This window comes from Oncorhynchus mykiss, chromosome 3, assembly GCF_057628025.1.
Source record: "Oncorhynchus mykiss isolate SJ-2025 chromosome 3, ASM5762802v1, whole genome shotgun sequence".
Lineage (NCBI taxonomy): Eukaryota > Metazoa > Chordata > Actinopteri > Salmoniformes > Salmonidae > Oncorhynchus > Oncorhynchus mykiss.
The window spans coordinates 93,224,066-93,246,389 of NC_143024.1; the positions used below are offsets into that span (position 1 = coordinate 93,224,066).

Here is a 22,324-nt window from a genome sequence, read left to right on the forward strand (position 1 = left end):
TTCTACCTGCAGCAGACACACACATGGGTATTGCTGTTCAATGAAACAATATACTGTAACTTCTCTAAAGTCTGAGTTGGGTGTTTCTCAAATGATTGAGTTGGTTGTTTCTCAAATGTCTGTATTGGTTGTTTCTCAAATGTCTGTATTGGTTGTTTCTCAAATGTCTGTATTGGTTGTTTCTCAAATGTCTGTATTGGTTGTTTCTCAAACGTCTGTATTGGTTGTTTCTCAAATGTCTGTATTGGTTGTTTCTCAAACGTCTGTATTGGTTGTTTCTCAAATGTCTGTATTGGTTGTTTCTCAAACGTCTGTATTGGTTGTTTCTCAAATGTCTGTATTGGTTGTTTCTCAAACGTCTGTATTGGTTGTTTCTCAAATGTCTGTATTGGTTGTTTCTCAAATGTCTGTATTGGTTGTTTCTCAAATGTCTGTATTGGTTGTTTCTCAAATGTCTGTATTGGTTGTTTCTCAAATGTCTGTATTGGTTGTTTCTCAAATGTCTGTATTGGTTGGTTCTCAAATGTCTGTATTGGTTGTTTCTCAAATGTTTGGATTTGATTCAATCAGTAACACAATTGGGAATGACCTTTACATTTGAATCGCGTTACAACGCATGGATGAATGGAGGGATGAAATTGAGCGCATGGTTAAAATATCTAACTCTCTTTTGCACAAAATCGGACACTGCAATCCAAAAGGAAAGGTAACTTATGATGATAAACATCTTGATTTATCTAGATCAGTATAAGTCTCCTAGACCTCTAGATCAGTAGTAGTCTCCTAGACCCCTAGTGGTCTCCTAAACCTCTAGATCAGTAGTAGTCTCCCAGATCTCTAGATCAGTAGTAGTCTCCTAGACCTTTAGATCAGTAGTAGTCTCCTAGACCTTTAGATCAGTAGTAGTCTCCTAGACCTCTAGATCAGTAGTAGTCTCCTAGACCTTTAGATCAGTAGTAGTCTCCAAGACCTCTAGATCAGTAGTAGTCTCCTAGACCTCTAGATCAGTAGTAGTCTCCCAGACCTCTAGATCAGTAGTAGTCTTCTAGACCTTTAGATCAGTAGAAGTCTAGACCTAGTCCCCTAGACCTAGACCCTGACTGTTTCAAGTCACAAACTGTTTCAAGTCCCAAACTGTTTCAAGTCCCAAACTGTTTCAAGTCCCTGACTGTTTCAAGTCCCAGACTGTTTCAAGTTCCAGACTGTTTCAAGTCCCAAACTGTTTCAAGTCCCAAACTGTTTCAAGTCCCTGACTGTTTCAAGTTCCTGACTGTTTCAAGTCCCAAACTGTTTCAAGTTCCAGGCTGTTTCAAGTCCCTGACTGTTTCAAGTCCCTGACTGTTTCAAGTCCCAGACTGTTTCAAGTCCCTGACTGTTTCAAGTCCCAAACTGTTTCAAGTCCCTGACTGTTTCAAGTCCCAGACTGTTTCCAGTCCCTGAATGTTTCAAGTCCCAGACTGTTTCAAGTCCCAAACTGTTTCAAGTCCCTGAATGTGTCAAGTCCCTGAATGTGTCAAGTCCCTGAATGTGTCAAGTCCCAGACTGTTTCTAGTTCCAGATTGTTTCATGTCACAGACTGTTTCAAGTCCCAAACTGTTTCAAGTCCCTGAATGTTTCAAGTCACTGACTGTTTCAAGTCCCAAACTGTTTCAAGTCCCTGACTGTTTCAAGTCCCAAACTGTTTCAAGTCCCTGACTGTTTCAAGTCCCAGACTGTTTACAGTCCTTGAATGTTTCATGTCACAGACTGTTTCAAGTCCCAAACTGTTTCAAGTCCCTGAATGTTTCAAGTCACTGACTGTTTCAAGTCCCAAACTGTTTCAAGTCCCTGACTGTTTCAAGTCCCAAACTGTTTCAAGTCCCTGACTGTTTCAAGTCCCAGACTGTTTCAAGTCCCTGACTGTTTCAAGTCCCAAACTGTTTCAAGTTCCAGACTGTTTCAAGTCCCTGACTGTTTCAAGTCCCAGACTGTTTCAAGTTCCAGACTGTTTCAAGTCCCAAACTGTTTCAAGTCCCAAACTGTTTCAAGTCCCTGACTGTTTCAAGTTCCAGACTGTTTCAAGTCCCAAACTGTTTCAAGTTCCAGACTGTTTCAAGTCCCTGACTGTTTCAAGTCCCTGACTGTTTCAAGTCCCAGACTGTTTCAAGTCCCAGACTGTTTCAAGTCCCAAACTGTTTCAAGTCCCTGACTGTTTCAAGTCCCAAACTGTTTCAAGTCCCTGACTGTTTCAAGTCCCAGACTGTTTCCAGTCCCTGAATGTTTCAAGTCCCAGACTGTTTCAAGTCCCAAACTGTTTCAAGTCCCTGAATGTGCAAGTCCCTGAATGTGTCAAGTCCCTGAATGTGTCAAGTCCCAGACTGTTTCAAGTTCTAGATTGTTTCATGTCACAGACTGTTTCAAGTCCCAAACTGTTTCAAGTCCCTGAATGTTTCAAGTCCCTGACTGTTTCAAGTCCCAAACTGTTTCAAGTCCCTGACTGTTTCAAGTCCCAGACTGTTTACAGTCCCTGAATGTTTCAAGTCCCAGACTGTTTCAAGTCCCAAACTGTTTCAAGTCCCTGAATGTGTCAAGTCCCTGAATGTGTCAAGTCCCAGACTGTTTCATGTCACAGACTGTTTCAAGTCCTAAACTGTTTCAAGTCCCTGAATGTTTCAAATCACTGACTGTTTCAAGTCCCAAACTGTTTCAAGTTCCAGACTGTTTCAAGTCACTGACTGTTTCAAGTCCCAAACTGTTTCAAGTTCCAGACTGTTTCAAGTCACTGACTGTTTCAAGTCCCAAACTGTTTCAAGTTCCAGACTGTTTCAAGTCACAGACTGTTTCAAGTCACAGACTGTTTCAAGTTCCAGACTGTTTCAAGTCACTGACTGTTTCAAGTCCCAAACTGTTTCAAGTTCCAGACTGTTTCAAGTCACAGACTGTTTCAAGTCACAGATTGTTTCATGTCACAGACTGTTTCAAGTTCCAGACTGTTTCAAGTCCCAGATTGTTTCATGTCACAGACTGTTTCAAGTCCCAGACTGTTTCAAGTCCCAGACTGTTTTAAGTCACAGACTGTTTCAAGTCCCAGACTGTTTCATAGGTAATGAAAACACTGACACTTGGAACTTGGTGGAACTTTCTTCTAGATTTCTACATCTCCCATGTCTACATGCTGTCTATATGTATTAGCGATGACAACTCACTCATGCAAAGTCAAACAGCAGCTAGCTACTTGTTTGGAGCTTCAAAATGTAGTTATCCCGTCTCCCTTTGGCACTTCTACCAAATAGTTGAACAACATACCTGAGTTTATAATAGCATTTTCTGAATACAATTTGCAACGCTAATAATTTAAGTTATCTATTTCCTGCTAAATTATGCAAGCATCTCTGAAAGTATAATAGTTTAGAAATAAATTATATTTCTATTTTCCTTGGGCAATATGTCATTTTAAGGGGGTTCTAGATTTATTCACAAATGAATAAATATGAACTCTCCAGAACTTTATTCATTTTCATAATATTTTATGTTTATTTGAATTCCACACCCCCAACCCCCACCCCACCCCACCACCCCCCCCCCCCCCCCCCCCCGCCCTCCACCTTTTCTGTGGAAAAACATCAATCAAAACAGAGATTGACTTTCGAAAACAAATCTATTCCATCAGTGTGTTGTGATACACCTTAACACAGGGTTGCGTTGTCTTTTACACTCCCACCCTTTTCCAAACCCCTTTGTGATCCTCTGGTTTCCTCGACCTTGAGTAGAGGTCACCCATCAATGTCAGTGACAACAAGTGTGACGGTCAAACAAGAGCGATGACCTATGTAGGCAAGACCATAGCGTTATCTCACTCCCGGTTGGCTACACCACATGGAGGTACTAATATCGAATGTCATACTTCATGTTACATTGCAGTGGAGTTGTTCTTGTGTACTCTATTCTTCTTCCGACAGTAAGTGTGCTGCTATTTATACAGTTCTAGTCTGCAAGGATGCAGCCCCTGTGTGGCAGCTCTGTTGGGATTTGTTTCACGACACCCCATAATCCTCTGGTTTATAAATACTCCGTCATTTGATGTTCTAATGTAATGCCTGATTGGAAATAACTCAAACAAAATTAAACAAAAGAGGCGAATGTTTCAAAACGGTAGCTAAATGTATTCATTTTCACACGGCGTCAGCTTTAGTCAATGAGACAGGGTTAAACAGCGTGAGATTATGTTCCATATTAGTCCATGTCTGGGGCCTCTCTGTGCTCTGAGCTCAGGGGAATAATACAATTACCTTGATTAGTAATAATACACTTCTCTCAGAGGGAGGGAGAAAGGGTCTGGAGCTGTGCAGTGTCCTGTGGGTTAGCGTTAGCCTCTGCAGAGGGAAAAATCATGCCGTGTGGGTTAGCATTAGCCTCTGCAGAGGGAAAAATCATGCCGTGTGGGTTAGCGTTAGCCTCTGCAGAGGGAAAAATCATGCCGTGTGGGTTAGCGTTAGCCTCTGCAGAGGGAAAAATCATGCCGTGTGGGTTAGCGTTAGCCTCTGCAGAGGGAAAAATCATGCCATGTGGGTTAGCGTTAGCCTCTGCAGAGGGAAAAATCATGCCGTGTGGGTTAGCGTTAGCCTCTGCAGAGGGAAAAATCATGCCGTGTGGGTTAGCATTAGCCTCGGCAGAGGGAAAAATCATGCCGTGTGGGTTAGCGTTAGCCTCTGCAGAGGGAAAAATCATGCCGTGTGGGTTAGCATTAGCCTCTGCAGAGGGAAAAATCATGCCGTGTGGGTTAGCATTAGCCTTTGCAGAGGGAAAAATCATGCCATGTGGGTTAGCGTTAGCCTCTGCAGAGGGAAAAATCATGCCGTGTGGGTTAGCGTTAGCCTCTGCAGAGGAAAAATCATGCCGTGTGGGTTAGCGTTAGCCTCTGCAGAGGGAAAATCATGCTGTGTTAGCCTAGCGCTGTGCGGAGAGAGCAGGGACAAACCCATCACACGAACCTCCATATCTAAACTGACAGATAAAGCTGTCACACTACCAGACGTCTGATCTTTCTACAGACAAAGTGTGAAAACCCTGACAGATGAACGCTGTATGTTCTTTATAGCTTCCTGTTACTGTTCTCTTCCCTGCACATATCAGACAACAATGGTATGGAATGTTCTCTTCCCTGCACATATCAGACAACAATGGTATGGAATGTTCTCTTTTCCTTCACATATCAGACAACAATGGTATGGAATGTTCTCTTCCCTGCACATATCAGACAACAATGGTATGGAATGTTCTCTTCCCTGCACATATCAGACAACAATGGTATGGAATGTTCTCTTTTCCTGCACATATCAGACAACAATGGTATGGAATGTTCTCTTCCCTGCACATATCAGACAACAATGGTATGGAATGTTCTCTTCCCTGCACATATATGACAACAATGGTATGGAATGTTCTCTTCCCTGCACATATCAGACAACAATGGTATGGAATGTTCTCTTCCCTGCACATATCAGACAACAATGGTATGGAATGTTCTCTTCCCTGCACATATCAGACAACAATGGTATGGAATGTTCTCTTCCCTGCACATATCAGACAACAATGGTATGGAATGTTCTCTTTTCCTGCTATTGAGGCAGACTGAAAACCCTTTAGAGTGGCTGACAGGCGGCTGCTATAAAGCTGTGTTCTCCTTTCCTGCTACAGAGGTACCATTTGAGTCCAAACCCTCTGTGTTCTGCAGTTTAGTTCCTGGGGGAGTGAAGGGGGACCTTTTCTGAGGCTACCACTGCCAGACCAGTGCGGCGTAACTAGCTAGATCTCTAATTTATTCCCCGACAGTGATTAGATCTATAATTTATTCCCCGACAGTGATTAGATCTATCATTTATTCCCCGACAGTGATTAGATCTATAATTTATTCCCCGACAGTGATTAGATCTATAATTTATTCCCTGACAGTGATTAGATCTATAATTTATTCCCCGACAGTGATTAGATCTATCATTTATTCCCAGACAGTGATTAGATCTATCATTTATTCCCAGACAGTGATTAGATCTATCATTTATTCCCCGACAGTGATTAGATCTATCATTTATTCCCTGACAGTGATTAGATCTATAATTTATTCCCCGACAGTGATTAGATCTATCATTTATTCCCAGACAGTGATTAGATCTATCATTTATTCCCAGACAGTGATTAGATCTATCATTTATTCCCCGACAGTGATTAGATCTATCATTTATTCCCTGACAGTGATTAGATCTATAATTTATTCCCCGACAGTGATTAGATCTATCATTTATTCCCCAACAGTGATTAGATCTATCATTTATTCCCCGACAGTGATTAGATCTATCATTTATTCCCAGACAGTGATTAGATCTATCATTTATTCCCCGACAGTGATTAGATCTATCATTTATTCCCCGACAGTGATTAGATCTATCATTTATTCCCCGACAGTGATTAGATCTATCATTTATTCCCCGACAGTGATTAGATCTATCATTTATTCCCCGACAGTGATTAGATCTATAATTTATTCCCCGACAGTGATTAGATCTATAATTTATTCCCCGACAGTGATTAGATCTATCATTTATTCCCAGACAGTGATTAGATCTATCATTTATTCCCCGACAGTGATTAGATCTATCATTTATTCCCCGACAGTGATTAGATCTATAATTTATTCCCCGACAGTGATTAGATCTATCATTTATTCCCAGACAGTGATTAGATCTATCATTTATTCCCCGACAGTGATTAGATCTATCATTTATTCCCCGACAGTGATTAGATCTATCATTTATTCCCCGACAGTGATTAGATCTATCATTTATTCCCCGACAGTGATTAGATCTATCATTTATTCCCAGACAGTGATTAGATCTATCATTTATTCCCCGACAGTGATTAGATCTATCATTTATTCCCCGACAGTGATTAGATCTATAATTTATTCCCCGACAGTGATTAGATCTATCATTTATTCCCAGACAGTGATTAGATCTATCATTTATTCCCAGACAGTGATTAGATCTATCATTTATTCCCCGACAGTGATTAGATCTATCATTTATTCCCCGACAGTGATTAGATCTATCATTTATTCCCCGACAGTGATTAGATCTATCATTTATTCCCCGACAGTGATTAGATCTATAATTTATTCCCTGACAGTGATTAGATCTATAATTTATTCCCCAACAGTGATTAGATCTATCATTTATTCCCCGACGGTGATTAGATATATCTGCAGTGTAAATGACTTCACAGCTTCACTCTACTTTCTCAGCCACCATTTTTGTTGTTGTTGTTTCATTGCCTAAACTCTGTTCTCCCCTCCACTCCCCACACGTTAGAAAGATACAGTAGATTGAGGTTAATAAAATCCTCATTAAAGATTTACTGATGACTTTGCCTTTTTGAACTATTGAATCAACTTCATATCAGGGAAGGGCATGTTTCCCACTAGATTTTTTTATTTAAAACTGATTACAACACTTCAATCCCCATATCAATTCCAAACAAATGTTATTCGTCACATGCTTTTTATTTGACAACAGGTGTACTGTATATTTAGGGCGGCAGGTAGCCTAGTGGTTAGAGCGTTGGGGCGGCAGGAAGCCTAGTGGTCAGAGTATTGGGCCAGTAACCAAAAGGTTACTGGATCGAATCCCCCAAGCTGAGAAGGTAATAATGTGTTATTTTGCCCCTGAACAAGGCAGTTAACCCACTGTTCCTAGACCAGTTAACCCTGTTCCCCGGTAGGCCGTCATTGTAAATAAGAATTTGTTCTTAACTGACTTACCTAGCTAAATAGAAATAAAAATACCATTAAACTTTGAGAGTCTATTGTTTAAACTAATTAACATAATACAAAACAGAACCATCTAAATCTGTCCGTTTAAACTAGAGATATCTGTTATTTTGCATGGGCTGCATCTCAATCAGGTAAACCATGTGTTTGATACCATTCCACTAATTCCGCTCCAGCCTTTAGGAGAAGCCCATCTTCTACAATTAAGGTGCCGCCAAACTCCTCAATCCATACCTATCGGCCGGAACGGTTCAATCTAATAACTGATATGACTCTGGAAAGAAGGGACTCTCACAAACACGATGGTGTTCTCTATATTGTGCTCTACGACCCCCACGAGCCCCATGCGACTCATCTGAAGTTGGTACCATCGACATTTGAAGCAATTTCCATACTAGGCAAACAAATTTGAAGAAGACAATGCTCTGATTATTGTCTGAACGCGCCCAACCACAGGAGGCTTGTGGTACCTTAACTGGGGAGGACGGGATTATAGTAATGTCTAGAACGGAATGAATGGAATGGTATCACGAATGCACAAATTGTTGAAAGTCAAATGTTTGTTGCAGGACGTTTAGTATAACTGGCTAGAGTCTATGTTTCATTTTACTGATTTGTTTTACAGTTATTCTGCCTGTAAATCATTATCTCTGACTTGGATTCTGTTATTCTGCCTGTAAATCATTATCTCTGACTTGGATTCTGTTATTCTGCCTGTAAATCATTATCTCTGACTTGGACTCTGTTATTCTGCCTGTAAATCATTATCTCTGACTTGGATTCTGTTATTCTGCCTGTAAATCATTATCTCTGACTTGGATTCTGTTATTCTGCCTGTAAATCATTATCTCTGACTTGGATTCTGTTATTCTGCCTGTAAATCATTATCTCTGACTTGGATTCTGTTACTTTGCCTGTAAATCATTATCTCTGACTTGGATTCTGTTACTTTGCCTGTAAATCATTATCTCTGACTTGGATTCTGTTACTTTGCCTGTAAATCATTATCTCTGACTTGGATTCTGTTACTTTGCCTGTAAATCACTATCTCTGACTTGGATTCTGTTACTTTGCCTGTAAATCATTATCTCTGACTTGGATTCTGTTACTTTGCCTGTAAATCATTATCTCTGACTTGGATTCTGTTACTTTGCCTGTAAATCACTATCTCTGACTTGGATTCTGTTACTTTGCCTGTAAATCATTATCTCTGACTTGGATTCTGTTACTTTGCCTGTAAATCATTATCTCTGACTTGGATTCTGTTACTTTGCCTGTAAATCATTATCTCTGACTTGGATTCTGTTACTTTGCATGTAAATCGTTATCTCTGACATGGATTCTGTTGCTTTGCCTGTAAATCATTATCTCTGACTTGGATTCTGTTACTTTGCCTGTAAATCATTATCTCTGACTTGGATTCTGTTACTTTGCATGTAAATCGTTATCTCTGACTTGGATTCTGTTACTTTGCCTGTAAATCATTATCTCTGACATGGATTCTGTTATTCTGCCTGTAAATCATTATCTCTGACATGGATTCTGTTGCTGTGTAAATCATTATCTCTGACATGGATTCTGTTGCTGTGTAAATCATTATCTCTGACATGGATTCTGTTGCTGTGTAAATCATTATCTCTGACATGGATTCTGTTGCTGTGTAAATCATTATCTCTGACATGAATTCTGTTGCTGTGTAAATCATTATCTCTGACATGAATTCTGTTGCTGTGTAAATCATTATCTCTGACATGAATTCCGTTGCTGTGTAAATCATTATCTCTGACATGAATTCTGTTGCTGTGTAAATCATTATCTCTGACATGGATTCTGTTGCTGTGTAAATCATTATCTCTGACATGAATTTCGTTGCTGTGTAAATCATTATCTCTGACATGGATTCTGTTGCTGTGTAAATCATTATCTCTGACATGGATTCTGTTGCTATGTAAATCATTATCTCTGACATGGATTCTGTTGCTGTGTAAATCATTATCTCTGACATGGATTCTGTTATTCTGCCTGTAAATCATTATCTCTGACATGGATTCTGTTGCTGTGTAAATCATTATCTCTGACATGGATTCTGTTGCTGTGTAAATCATTATCTCTGAAATGGATACTTTCGCAATGTTTTCTTCTCATTGGAGGCTTCTCCCGTTCAGAGGGAAAATGTAGCATTTTGTGCAGGAGCTGTATTTACAACGGTCTCTTCCAGGACAATGTGGACCAACCAGTGTGGACCAACCGGTGTGGACCAACCGGTGTGGACCAACCAGTGTGGACCAACCGGTGTGGACCAACCAGTGTGGACCAACCGGCGTGGACCAACCAATGTGGACCAACCAATGTGGACCAACCAATGTGGACCAACCAGTGTGGACCAACCAGTGTGGACCAACCAATGTGGACCAACCAGTGTGGACCAACCGGCGTGGACCAACCAATGTGGACCAACCAATGTGGACCAACCAGTGTGGACCAACCAATGTGGACCAACCAATGTGGACCAACCAGTGTGGACCAACCAGTGTGGACCAACCAATGTGGACCAACCAGTGTGGACCAACCGGTGTGGACCAACCGGTGTGGACCAACCAGTGTGGACCAACCGGCGTGGACCAACCAATGTGGACCAACCAATGTGGATCAACCAATGTGGACCAACCAGTGTGGACCAACCAGTGTGGACCAACCAATGTGGACCAACCGGTGTGGACCAACCGGTGTGGACCAACCAATGTGGACCAACCAGTGTGGACCAACCAGTGTGGACCAACCGTACTTCTGATGCAACACATGTTTGCTGGCAGAGGACCGTAGGGAAAGAAGTGGCTACTCTTATTAACAAACAGATTAATAACTTGCATAATCTCCTGAGGAATGCACACCGCCTGTCTTCTCCTTCTCTACTTCACAGGATGCCGTTCCGATGTGTTGAGAATATCACCGCCATGTCAACTCTGATTGACTGAATGGCCAATGTTTTCCGGTGACCTTTCCCCAAAGAAGTTTCCGCCCTGGAAAATGGAGTAGGACCATCACTTCTGACTCGTTTAGTGGATCATGCTGTCACCCTTCCTGCTGCCCAACCGTAGGCCAAGTGGAGGGAAGCGGCCTGTGGCGAGTGGGGGCTTCTTTGGCATTGGGAAGCAACGACACAAATCCAGTTGTCAAACAGCTTCGCCCCCTCCTGGTTTCGGAGTTTCCAGCGCTATCGTCCCCTTTCCTGACTCCTTCCTTGCCGGGATTTGCCTCAGATTCTGCCTTAGGCTCGGATCATCGGGCCTCTAGGGTGCCTGGCGCGTGGGCTCCTCCATCAGCCACAATGGGTTTTGCGGCCGGTACTCGTTAACATAACAACATAATAATACAAAAATATCCAGATTCCTTGTTATTGATACAGGGTGGGACTTCTTGACAAAAGCAATGTGTCTACTTCCACACCTCATTCAAAGGCAGGGGCGGCAGGGTAGCCTAGTGGTTAGAGCGTTGGACTAGTAACCGGAAAGTTGCAAGTTCAAATCCCCGAGCTGACAAGGTACAAATCTGTCGTTCTGCCCCTGAACAGGCACTGTTCCTAGGCCGTCATTGAAAATAAGAATTTGTTCTTAACTAACTTGCCTAGTTAAATGAAGGTCAAATAACTAAAAATGACATTTTCTGTCTTTCCCGTTCACCCTCTGAATGGCACACATACACAATCCATGTCTCAGGTGTCTCTACCTTCATTAAACTAGGTGAAAGGGGAGGAGACGGGTTAAAGAAGGATCTTTAACCCGTCTCCTCCCCTTTCATCTACACTGATTGATGTGGATTTAACAGGTGACATCAATAAGGGATCATATCTTTTCACCTGGATTCACCTGGTCAGTCTATGTCATGGAAAGAGCAGGTGTTCTTAATGTTTTGTACACTCAGTATGTATCCAGGTAACACGTTACTGTTATAGGCCGGTACTTGTAACCTAACCGAGGAATCCAATGTATTCAGGTTACTTCTTATTGAATGCCTTTGATGCAATGCTAGTTCATTTCCCACATTTACACCACCTATCCATTAGGAGCAATAGCCTGGTAATAGTTTAACAGTTTATCTCTGCGTGAGCCGTGTCAATCAGGATCACTTGTTTGGTGGTCTGATATAATACCTAGTGCATGCAGGGCATTTTCACAGCTTACCGGCTCTTTTGGATGCTTGGTGCGCTCACACACACACAGAGAGACACACACACAGAGACACACACACACACACACCCCATTACATCTCTCTGGGTCTGTAATGGGCTGTGATATCAGCGTAAAGTGGTAAGGTCCATGTCAGAACTAACCCCACACAATAGCCTGAGTGGGTTCTCTCCCCGTTAATGACAATATTATCGCACAGCAATTTGAGGCACTTTGGCTCCCCCCGAACTGATTGAGGAGGGGTTATAGAACCACGAAGCCTCTTCAGTTCAGATATGAGCCAACTGGACAACATAGGCAGGATGAGAAGTGACAGTTTAAAAGCAGAGGGTTTGAATCTGAACACAAGGCGTGTGTCCCAAATACAGTAACCCGTTGTAGGGCTCTTGTTACAAGTAAGCGCATTGTGCACAGGGAACAGGGAGCCAATTTGGACACAAGACCCATGGCTATCCAACGAAAGTTCAGCTCGAGGTTAAACTGGTTCAGCTGTTTGATGTTGAATCGTATCCCTGTGTGAAAACGCACCATTGAATTACATGTCAGGAAATAAAATCATGAGAAGCCCTATTGTCCACTGGGTGTTCAGGTTTTTAGTTTATTTTCTATTTCCCCGAGGTGAGATTTCATCCTTTGAGGAGGATCTAATGCAAAAAAGGCTTCATTTTTTTCGATGGTGATTTTTCACATCGGCACTGAGAATGCGATCTAGTGTAAATAGATTAAAATCATGAACGGTGTTACTTTCTTCTTCTGTTGCCACGGGGATGTTTGAACAGGACCCCTTTTGGGGATAGGAGGTTTAATACATATCTCTATCCAACAGAGCTTTCAATGGACGACTTTCCATATATCCTGAGAGTGAAATAAATTAGATTTGAAATATGATCTGTACCCTAGTGAAAGTAGTCTCATCCCCCCTCCATTTAGCTGTAAATCAATATTTAATACGCAATAATAAAACGAGAAAATGAGGATCTATATGAATTCAGGGGTTTTCAAGGAGCATTGTATTGAAGGACCACAAACATCCCTCGCTACAAATTATGCAAATAAATCAAGAGGACGTGAATAATGTGTCTGTTATTAAATCTGTGGGTAAATAACATGCATCATAGTGTCATCTGTTTCTGTCTGAATTAAGCATCTGGTATAGCGTAGTAGAATAATATTGTCTCACCTAGAACACACCAATCACAGACATGTTGTCTTACCTAGAACACACCAATCACAGACATGTTGTCTCAGACCACACCAATCACAGACATGTTGTCTCAGACCACACCAATCACAGACATGTTGTCTTACCTAGAACACACCAATCACAGACATGTTGTCTCAGACCACACCAATCACATACATGTTGTCTCAGACCACACCAATCACAGACATGTTGTCTCAGACCACACCAATCACAGACATGTTGTCTCAGACCACACCAATCACAGACATGTTGTCTCAGACCACACCAATCACAGACATGTTGTCTCAGACCACACCAATCACAAACATGCTGTCTTACCTAGAACACACCAATCACAGACATGTTGTCCCAGACCACACCAATCACAGACATGTTGTCTCTGACCACACCAATCACAGACATGTTTTCTCAGACCACACCAATCACAGACATGTTGTCTTACCTAGAACACACCAATCACAGACATGTTGTTTCAGACCACACCAATCACAGACATGTTGTCTCAGACCACACCAATCACAGACATGTTGTCTCAGACCACACCAATCACAGACATGTTTTCTCAGACCACACCAATCACAGACATGTTGTCCCAGACCACACCAATCACAGACATGTTGTCTGCATGCATTACAAGACTGCTGGGGGGGGGGGTAGGCCATGTAAACGAGCATGTTCAGTGTTGTCAACAGTGTATATACTACAGAGAAACAGTGTATATGAGGTATGCTACAGGGAAACAGTGTATATGAGGTATGCTACAGGGAAACAGTGTATATGAGGTATGCTACAGGGAAACAGTCTATATGAGTTATGCTACAGGGAAACAGTGTATATGAGGTATGCTACAGGGAAACAGTCTTTATGAGGTATGCTACAGGGAAACAGTGTATATGAGGTATGCTACAGGGAAACAGTCTATATGAGTTATGCTACAGGGAAACAGTGTATATGAGGTATGCTACAGGGAAACAGTCTTTATGAGGTATGCTACAAGAAAACAGTGTATATGAGGTATGTTGCTATATTTTTGGGATATTGACACTGTACATAGCCCATTTTTTTCTTAGCACACTTCAACCTACCCCCCCAACACAGAACCCAAACCGGCTGCACACGTTTATTTTGTCCCCCGACACCAAACGCGATCACAACACGCAGGTTAAAATATCCAAACAAACTCTGAACCAATTATATGAATTTGTGGACAGGTCGAAAAGCATTAAACATTTATGGCAATTTAGCTAGCTAGCTTGCTGTTGGTAGCTAATTTGTCCTGAAAAAATGTAGTTGTTATTTTACCTGAAATGCACAAGGTCCTCTACTCTGACAATTAATCCACACATAAAACTGTCTACCGAATCGTTTCTAGTCATCTCTCTTCCTTCCAAGCTTTTCTTCTCTTGACTTTATATTGTGATTGGCAACTTTCATAAATTAGGTGCATTACCGATACTGGCCTTGTTCGTCTTTCAGTCACCCACGTGGGTATAACCAATGAGGAGATGGCACGTGGGTACCTGCTTCTATAAACCAATTAGGAGATGGGAGAGGCAGGACTTGCAGCGCGATCTGCGTCAGAAATAGAACTGATTTACTGCCCTTGGCAATGCAGACTCTCGTTGGCGTGTGCGAACAGTGTTTGTGCAAATATTGAATAACATAGATTTCTAAATTTATTTTGCAATGCTCTCGCACGCGTCACAAGCGGTGTGGTCAGCCTGTAAGGGGTAGAACACTGGAGGCCACTGGGTCTGAATTTAATATGGAATGCTTTTGGATGCAGATTGTCTCTGAGATGTTGTCCATTCCTCTCCACCCCTAAAATATCAGAGAGTCTTAAGACCTTCCCAATGGGTTGTCGAAATGAAGTCATTACAATCAACTGCTTACTATTTACTTGTAATGGCATCACTTCAACCTGTTCCGCTGAGTTGATATAGACTTTGATCCCATCCCTGACACTGAGGTGATATAGAGATAGGTCCCATCCTTGACACCGAGGAGATATAGAGTTAGATCCCATCCTTGACACCGAGGAGATATAGAGTTAGATCCCATCCCTGACACTGAGGTGATATAGAGACAGATCCCATCCCTGACACAGAGGTGATATAGAGTTAGATCCCATCCCTGACACTGAGGTGATATAGAGATAGGTCCCATCCTTGACACCGAGGAGATATAGAGTTAGATCCCATCCCTGACACAGAGGTGATATAGAGATAGATCCCATCCCTGACACTGAGGTGATATAGAGACAGATCCCATCCTTGACACCGAGGTGATATAGAGTTAGATCCCATCCCTGACACAGAGGTGATATAGAGTTAGATCCCATCCCTGACACTGAGGTGATATAGAGATAGATCCCATCCCTGACACCGAGGTGATATAGAGATAGATCCCATCCTTGACACTGAGGAGATATAGAGTTAGATCCCATCCTTGACACAGAGGTGATATAGAGTTAGATCCCATCCCTGACACTGAGGTGATATAGAGATAGATCCCATCCCTGACACCGAGGTGATATAGAGATAGATCCCATCCCTGACACTGAGGTGATATAGAGATAGATCCCATCCCTGACACCGAGGTGATATAGAGATAGATCCCATCCTTGACACTGAGGTGATATAGAGATAGATCCCATCCCTGACACCGAGGTGATATAGAGATAGATCCCATCCTTGACACTGAGGTGATATAGAGTTAGATCCCATCCCTGACACAGAGGTGATATAGAGTTAGATCCCATCCCTGACACTGAGGTGATATAGAGATAGATCCCATCCCTGACACTGAGGTGATATAGAGATAGATCCCATCCTTGACACTGAGGTGATATAGAGTTAGATCCCATCCTTGACACCGAGGAGATATAGAGTTAGATCCCATCCTTGACACCGAGGAGATATAGAGTTAGATCCCATCCTTGACACCGAGGTGATATAGAGATAGATCCCATCCTTGACACTGAGGTGATATAGAGTTAGATCCCATCCTTGACACCGAGGAGATATAGAGTTAGATCCCATCCTTGACACAGAGGAGATATAGAGTTAGATCCCATCCCTGACACTGAGGTGATATAGAGTTAGATCCCATCCCTGACACCGAGGTGATATAGAGTTTGATTCCCTCCCTGACACTGAGTTGAAATAGAGTTTGATTCCCTCCCTGACACTGAGTTGAAATAGAGTTTGATTCCCTCCCTGACAGAGGTGGTGTTGTCCTTATTGTTTCTTCCAGGACTACGCGGAGAAGGAGAGGACGACGACCATGGCCAAGGCCTTGGAGGACCCGAAGGCCAACTTCTACTGTGACCTGTGTGACAAGCAGTACTACAAGCATCAGGAGTTTGACAACCACATTAACTCTTACGACCATGCTCACAAACAGGTAATGGGCCACACACACACACACACACACACATACACACACACACACACACACGCACACACACACACACACACACACACACACACACACACACACACACACACACACACACACACACACGTACCTCATTGTATTCAACCATTCAATGTCTTAATTGTTTGCTTATCTTTTCTTAATCTTTTGCAAACAATGCCGAAGTGTTCATGGACAAATGGGGAAATACTGTGTGGCCACATATGTACTGTAACTAGTGACTACCACTCATTTGTTCAGTAGATAGATGTGTACTGTAACTAGTGACTACCACTCATTTGTTCAGTAGATATGTACTGTAACTAGTGACAACCACTCATTTGTTCAGTAGATATGTACTGTAACTAGTGACAACCACTCATTTGTTCAGTAGATATGTACTGTAGCTTGTGACTACCACTCATTTGTTCAGTAGATATGTACTGTAACTAGTGACAACCACTCATTTGTTCAGTAGATATGTACTGTAACTAGTGACTACCACTCATTGGTTCAGTAGATATGTACTGTAACTAGTGACAACCACTCATTTGTTCAGTAGATATGTACTGTAACTAGTGACTACCACTCATTTGTTCAGTAGATATGTACTGTAACTAGTTACAACCACTCATTTGTTCAGTAGATATGTACTGTAACTAGTGACTACCACTCATTTGTTCAGTAGATATGTACTGTAACTAGTGACTACCACTCATTTGTTCAGTAGATATGTACTGTAACTAGTTACAACCACTCATTTGTTCAGTAGATATGTACTGTAACTAGTGACTACCACTCATTGGTTCAGTAGATATGTACTGTAACTAGTGACAACCACTCATTTGTTCAGTAGATATGTACTGTAACTAGTGACTACCACTCATTGGTTCAGTAGATATGTACTGTAACTAGTGACAACCACTCATTTGTTCAGTAGATATGTACTGTAACTAGTGACTACCACTCATTTGTTCAGTAGATATGTACTGTAACTAGTGACAACCACTCATTTGTTCAGTAGATATGTACTGTAACTAGTTACAACCACTCATTTGTTCAGTAGATATGTACTGTAACTAGTGACTACCACTCATTGGTTCAGTAGATATGTACTGTAACTAGTTACAACCACTCATTTGTTCAGTAGATATGTACTGTAACTAGTGACTACCACTCATTGGTTCAGTAGATATGTACTGTAACTAGTGACAACCACTCATTTGTTCAGTAGATATGTACTGTAACTAGTGACTACCACTCATTGGTTCAGTAGATATGTACTGTAACTAGTGACTACCACTCATTTGTTCAGTAGATATGTACTGTAACTAGTGACTACCACTCATTGGTTCAGTAGATATGTACTGTAACTAGTGACTACCACTCATTTGTTCAGTAGATATGTACTGTAACTAGTTACAACCACTCATTTGTTCAGTAGATATGTACTGTAACTAGTGACTACCACTCATTTGTTCAGTAGATATGTACTGTAACTAGTTACAACCACTCATTTGTTCAGTAGATATGTACTGTAACTAGTTACAACCACTCATTGGTTCAGTAGATATGTACTGTAACTAGTGACTACCACTCATTGGTTCAGTAGATATGTACTATACCTATGAAATGACCCTGTTACTGTTGTTGCTGTTACTGTTGTTGCTGTTGTTGCTGTTACTGTTGTTGCTGTTAGCTGTTGGCTGTTGGCCTTTGGCTGTTTTCTGTTGTTGTTGTTGTTGTTTGTGCTGTTGTTGGCTGTTGTTGTTGTTGTAGTTGCTGCTGTTTTTGTTGTTGCTGTTGTTGTTGTTGTTGCTGTTGCTGTTGGGTCTTGGCTGTTGGCTGTTGCTATTGCTTTTGTTCCTGTTCCTGTTCTTGTTGCTGTTGCTGTTGATGTTGCTGTTGTTGTTGTGGTTGTTGTTGTAGTTGTTGTTGTTGTTGTTGAAAATCTTCTTCTAAACTTCGACGTGATATAAGTCTACACTAAGTATCGATGAACAGTGAGTTGTTTGATTCGATGCATATAACCCTTCCCTTTCTGCTTGTTCTATATGCAATCTGAATAGTGTACCTATCGAACTGTACAACAGGAGCCATTTCATTTCGGATAAAGCTTGCTTGTCATACATTTGACAATACACTGCTGAAGTCTCTGCAAAACGTTTAACAGAAAACAACTGAACATTGCCGGTTCTGTTTCCTTTCATATATTTGTAGACGACAGTGTTGTTTTTCTTCTTGACATGTATTCAATATTGGATAATGTTTTACCTAAAAGGGAATCGCCATCAATGCTAACCTTTAAATAGCGAGTTTAAATCTGTAATTCCTCCACTAGTCCTGCTTTCTGATGTGTTCTGACCCCGTTGCTCTGGACTCGCACAGCACCTGAAAGCTAAAAGTCTCCTGGGTCGGTGCTGTGAACACCAGGGGCTCAGTCAACTATTGAAGCATCTACAACCACCCCCCCCCCCCCCCGTGAACCCACTATTGAATGTAGCCAGCGTGAGAGAAATGAATGCATGGATTTCTGGGGGATTTAGATAGAACCCCCTACATGCCAACACACGCAGGAAAGTGCTTTCACACACACACACACACACACACACACACCCCTCTGCTAGACTGGGTCCATCGACTGGTTACTACACAGCCAGTATATAATAGACCACATCTACGTTTCAGCTTTGGTCCAGCCACATTCATCACACTATTAGGAACCACACAGCCAATGTCACACGGCCTCCTCCCAGAGGCTTGTGGAGATTACAATGCCCTGCAGAAAATATACAACCCTGCTTGGATGTTCAGTTCTGTTGTTCTGTTGTTCTGTTCTTCAGTTCTTCAGTTCTTCTGTTGTTCTGTTATTCAGTTCTGTTGTTCTGTTATTCAGTTCTGTTGTTCTGTTATTCAGTTCTGTTGTTCTGTTATTCAGTTCTGTTGTTCTGTTCTTCAGTTCAGTCGTTCTGTTATTCAGTTCTGTTGTTCTGTTATTCAGTTCAGTCGTTCTGTTATTCAGTTCTGATGTTCTGTTCTTCTGTTCTTCAGTTCTGTTGTTCTGTTGTATGTATTGTTGTTCTGTTGTCATGTTGTTCTGTTATTCAGTTCAGTTGTTCTGTTGTTCGGTTCTGTTGTTCATGTGTTCTATTGTTCAGTTCTGTTTTCTGTTGTTCAGTTGTTCAGTTCTGTTGTTCATGTGTTCTATTGTTCAGTTCTGTTTTCTGTTGTTCAGTTGTTCAGTTCTGTTGTTCATGTGTTCTATTGTTCAGTTCTGTTGTTCAGTTGTTCACTTCAGATGTTCTGTTGTTCTGTTGTTTAGTTGTTCATTTCAGATGTTCAGTTGTTCTGTTGTTCATTTCAGATGTTCAGTTGTTCTGTAGTTCTGTTGTTTAGTTCAGTTGTTCAGTTATTCTGTAGCCTCCAACCAAACGCCAGGGAGCTGGATGAGGATCAGAAACCAGAAACCAGAACGCCCATCGAGTGACGAAGCAGAGAACAGCCAGACCAGAATAATATCACTGTGGTGGTGGTACGAGAATAAAACGGCCATCGATAGCAGGGAATAGCCAGACCAGAATTATATCACTAGGAGAATCAAAACACAACCAAATACGTTCATAGCCCGTCTGGAACGAGAAGACATCCTCTTAAAACTCTGACTTTCAAAAGTTAGAAGATGAAAAAGTATTTCAGTCTTAGACTGAGAGACATTGATTACCCCCCCCCCCCCCCCCCACCCCCCCGCCCCATCTCATCTCACCACCGTGTCGAAACGACTTCTACAAAAATGAGTTGAAAATGGGTGTATTTCAGTACTACAGCTCTGAAACCCTGGCAGGTTTCCCCTGCGGATCACGGGAGATGAGGAACGTGTCCTCTAAGTCTGAGGTATTAGCGCCCTGTTCCACATGATGTAACCCAAGGCATCCTAATGCAACACAGGTCACTCCTCCTGTTCCACCAATCGTTCAGAACTCAGGAAGCCTTTGCCAACGGGATCGCTGTGTGCGATCGATGGATAGCTACACCACCGACACTAATCATTGCACCTAACGCACCTGGGAATGTGATAAATATAGGAGATGCAAACCTGCCTGGTATTTTCTGCCAGCCAGCCAGCCAGCCAGTCAGCCAGCCAGCCAGTCAGCCAGCCAGCCAGCCGGTCAGCCAGCCAGCCGGCACTGAGGCTGACAGAGACCAGTGTGGTGGTTAGGAAGGCTGACTGGACTGTATCTGCGCACACACACACACACACACACGCACACACACACACACACACACACACACGCACACACACACACACGCACACGCACACGCACACACGCACGCACACACTCACACACAGTAGTGTTAAACACCATCCATAGAGGATCAGACCAGTTAACCCAGCCTGCTCCCTCAGAGAGGTAAAGGTCTGATAAACATGACAAAATTATATGGGATCTCACCACATCACATCCTTACTATGAGACCCAATGTAAACGCATGCCAAATGGTACCCTATTCCCTATACTACACCCTATGGGCCCTGGTCGACAGTAGCGCCCTATACAAGGTACTGGGTGGTATTTGGGATGAAGAGGATGTTAATACTGAAGTCTCAAACAGGAGAAGGTGTGTGGCGGTGCTAAAATATGTGTAACATCATGTTGGAGATGGACTCCTCACGCTGTCTGTTGTAACCAATGTTGGGCTAGACTCCTCACGCTGCCTGTTGTAACCAATGTTGGGTCCCGACTCCTCACACTGTCTGCTGTAACCAATGTTGGGTCTAGACTATCCAGGCCGTCCGTTGTAGCCAATGTTGGGTCTAGACTCCTCAGGCCGTCTGTTGTAGCCAATGTTGGGTCTAGACTATCCAGGCCGTCTGTTGTAGCCAATGTTGGGTCTAGACTCCTCAGGCCGTCTGTTGTAGCCAATGTTGGGTCTAGACTCCTCAGGCCGTCCGTTGTAGCCAATGTTGGGTCTTGACTCCTCAGGCCGTCTGTTGTAACCAATGTTGGGTCTAGACTCCTCACGCTGTCTGTTGTAACAAATGTTGGGTCCAGACTACAAAGGCCGTCTGTTGTAACCAATGTTGGGTCTCGACTCCTCAGGCTGTCTGTTGTAACCAATGTTGGGTCTAGACTCCTTAGACTGTCTGCTGTAACCAATGTTGGGTCTAGACTCCTCACGCTGTCTGTTGTAACCAATGTTGGGTCCAGACTACCCAGGCCGTCTGTTGTAACCAATGTTGGGTCTAGACTCCTCAGGCCGTCTGTTGTAACCAATGTTGGGTCTAGACTCCTCACGCTGTCTGTTGTAACCAATGTTGGGTCTAGATTCCTCACGCTGTCTGTTGTAACCAATGTTGGGTCTAGACTCCTCAGGCTGTCTGTTGTAACCAATGTTGGAGCTAAACTCTTCATGCTGTCTGAGGTGACCAATGCTATTTTAATCATTACCACACTATTGGTGACAACAATGACATAGTAACACTGAGCAAACAAGCAGATCTGTATAAATGTAACAGCTTTGCGAATACAGACAATTGAAATTGGCTGACATTATATAACGAAAGTGTTGAATGCGTGTCAATGCATAGTGTTATGTCATACAACGTAAGGAATGCAATGTTTAAGTGTCATTTAACATTTTGCTAACCCTACCGAAACATGTGTTTAAAAAATATATATGTTACAACATCCAATATGCAACTACCCATTTGCATTT

General features: G+C 42.3%; 1 protein-coding gene across 1 annotated transcript in view; it reads left to right on the forward strand.

Moving 5' to 3' along the window:
* Positions 1–22,324, forward strand: part of LOC110520659 (uncharacterized) — a 141,173-nt gene that overhangs the window by 105,150 nt on the left and 13,699 nt on the right. The window contains exon 2 of the mRNA XM_090230473.1: positions 16,448–16,597. Within this exon, the coding sequence (XP_090086599.1) occupies positions 16,448–16,597 (150 nt within the window). The remainder of the gene's footprint in view (positions 1–16,447; positions 16,598–22,324) is intronic.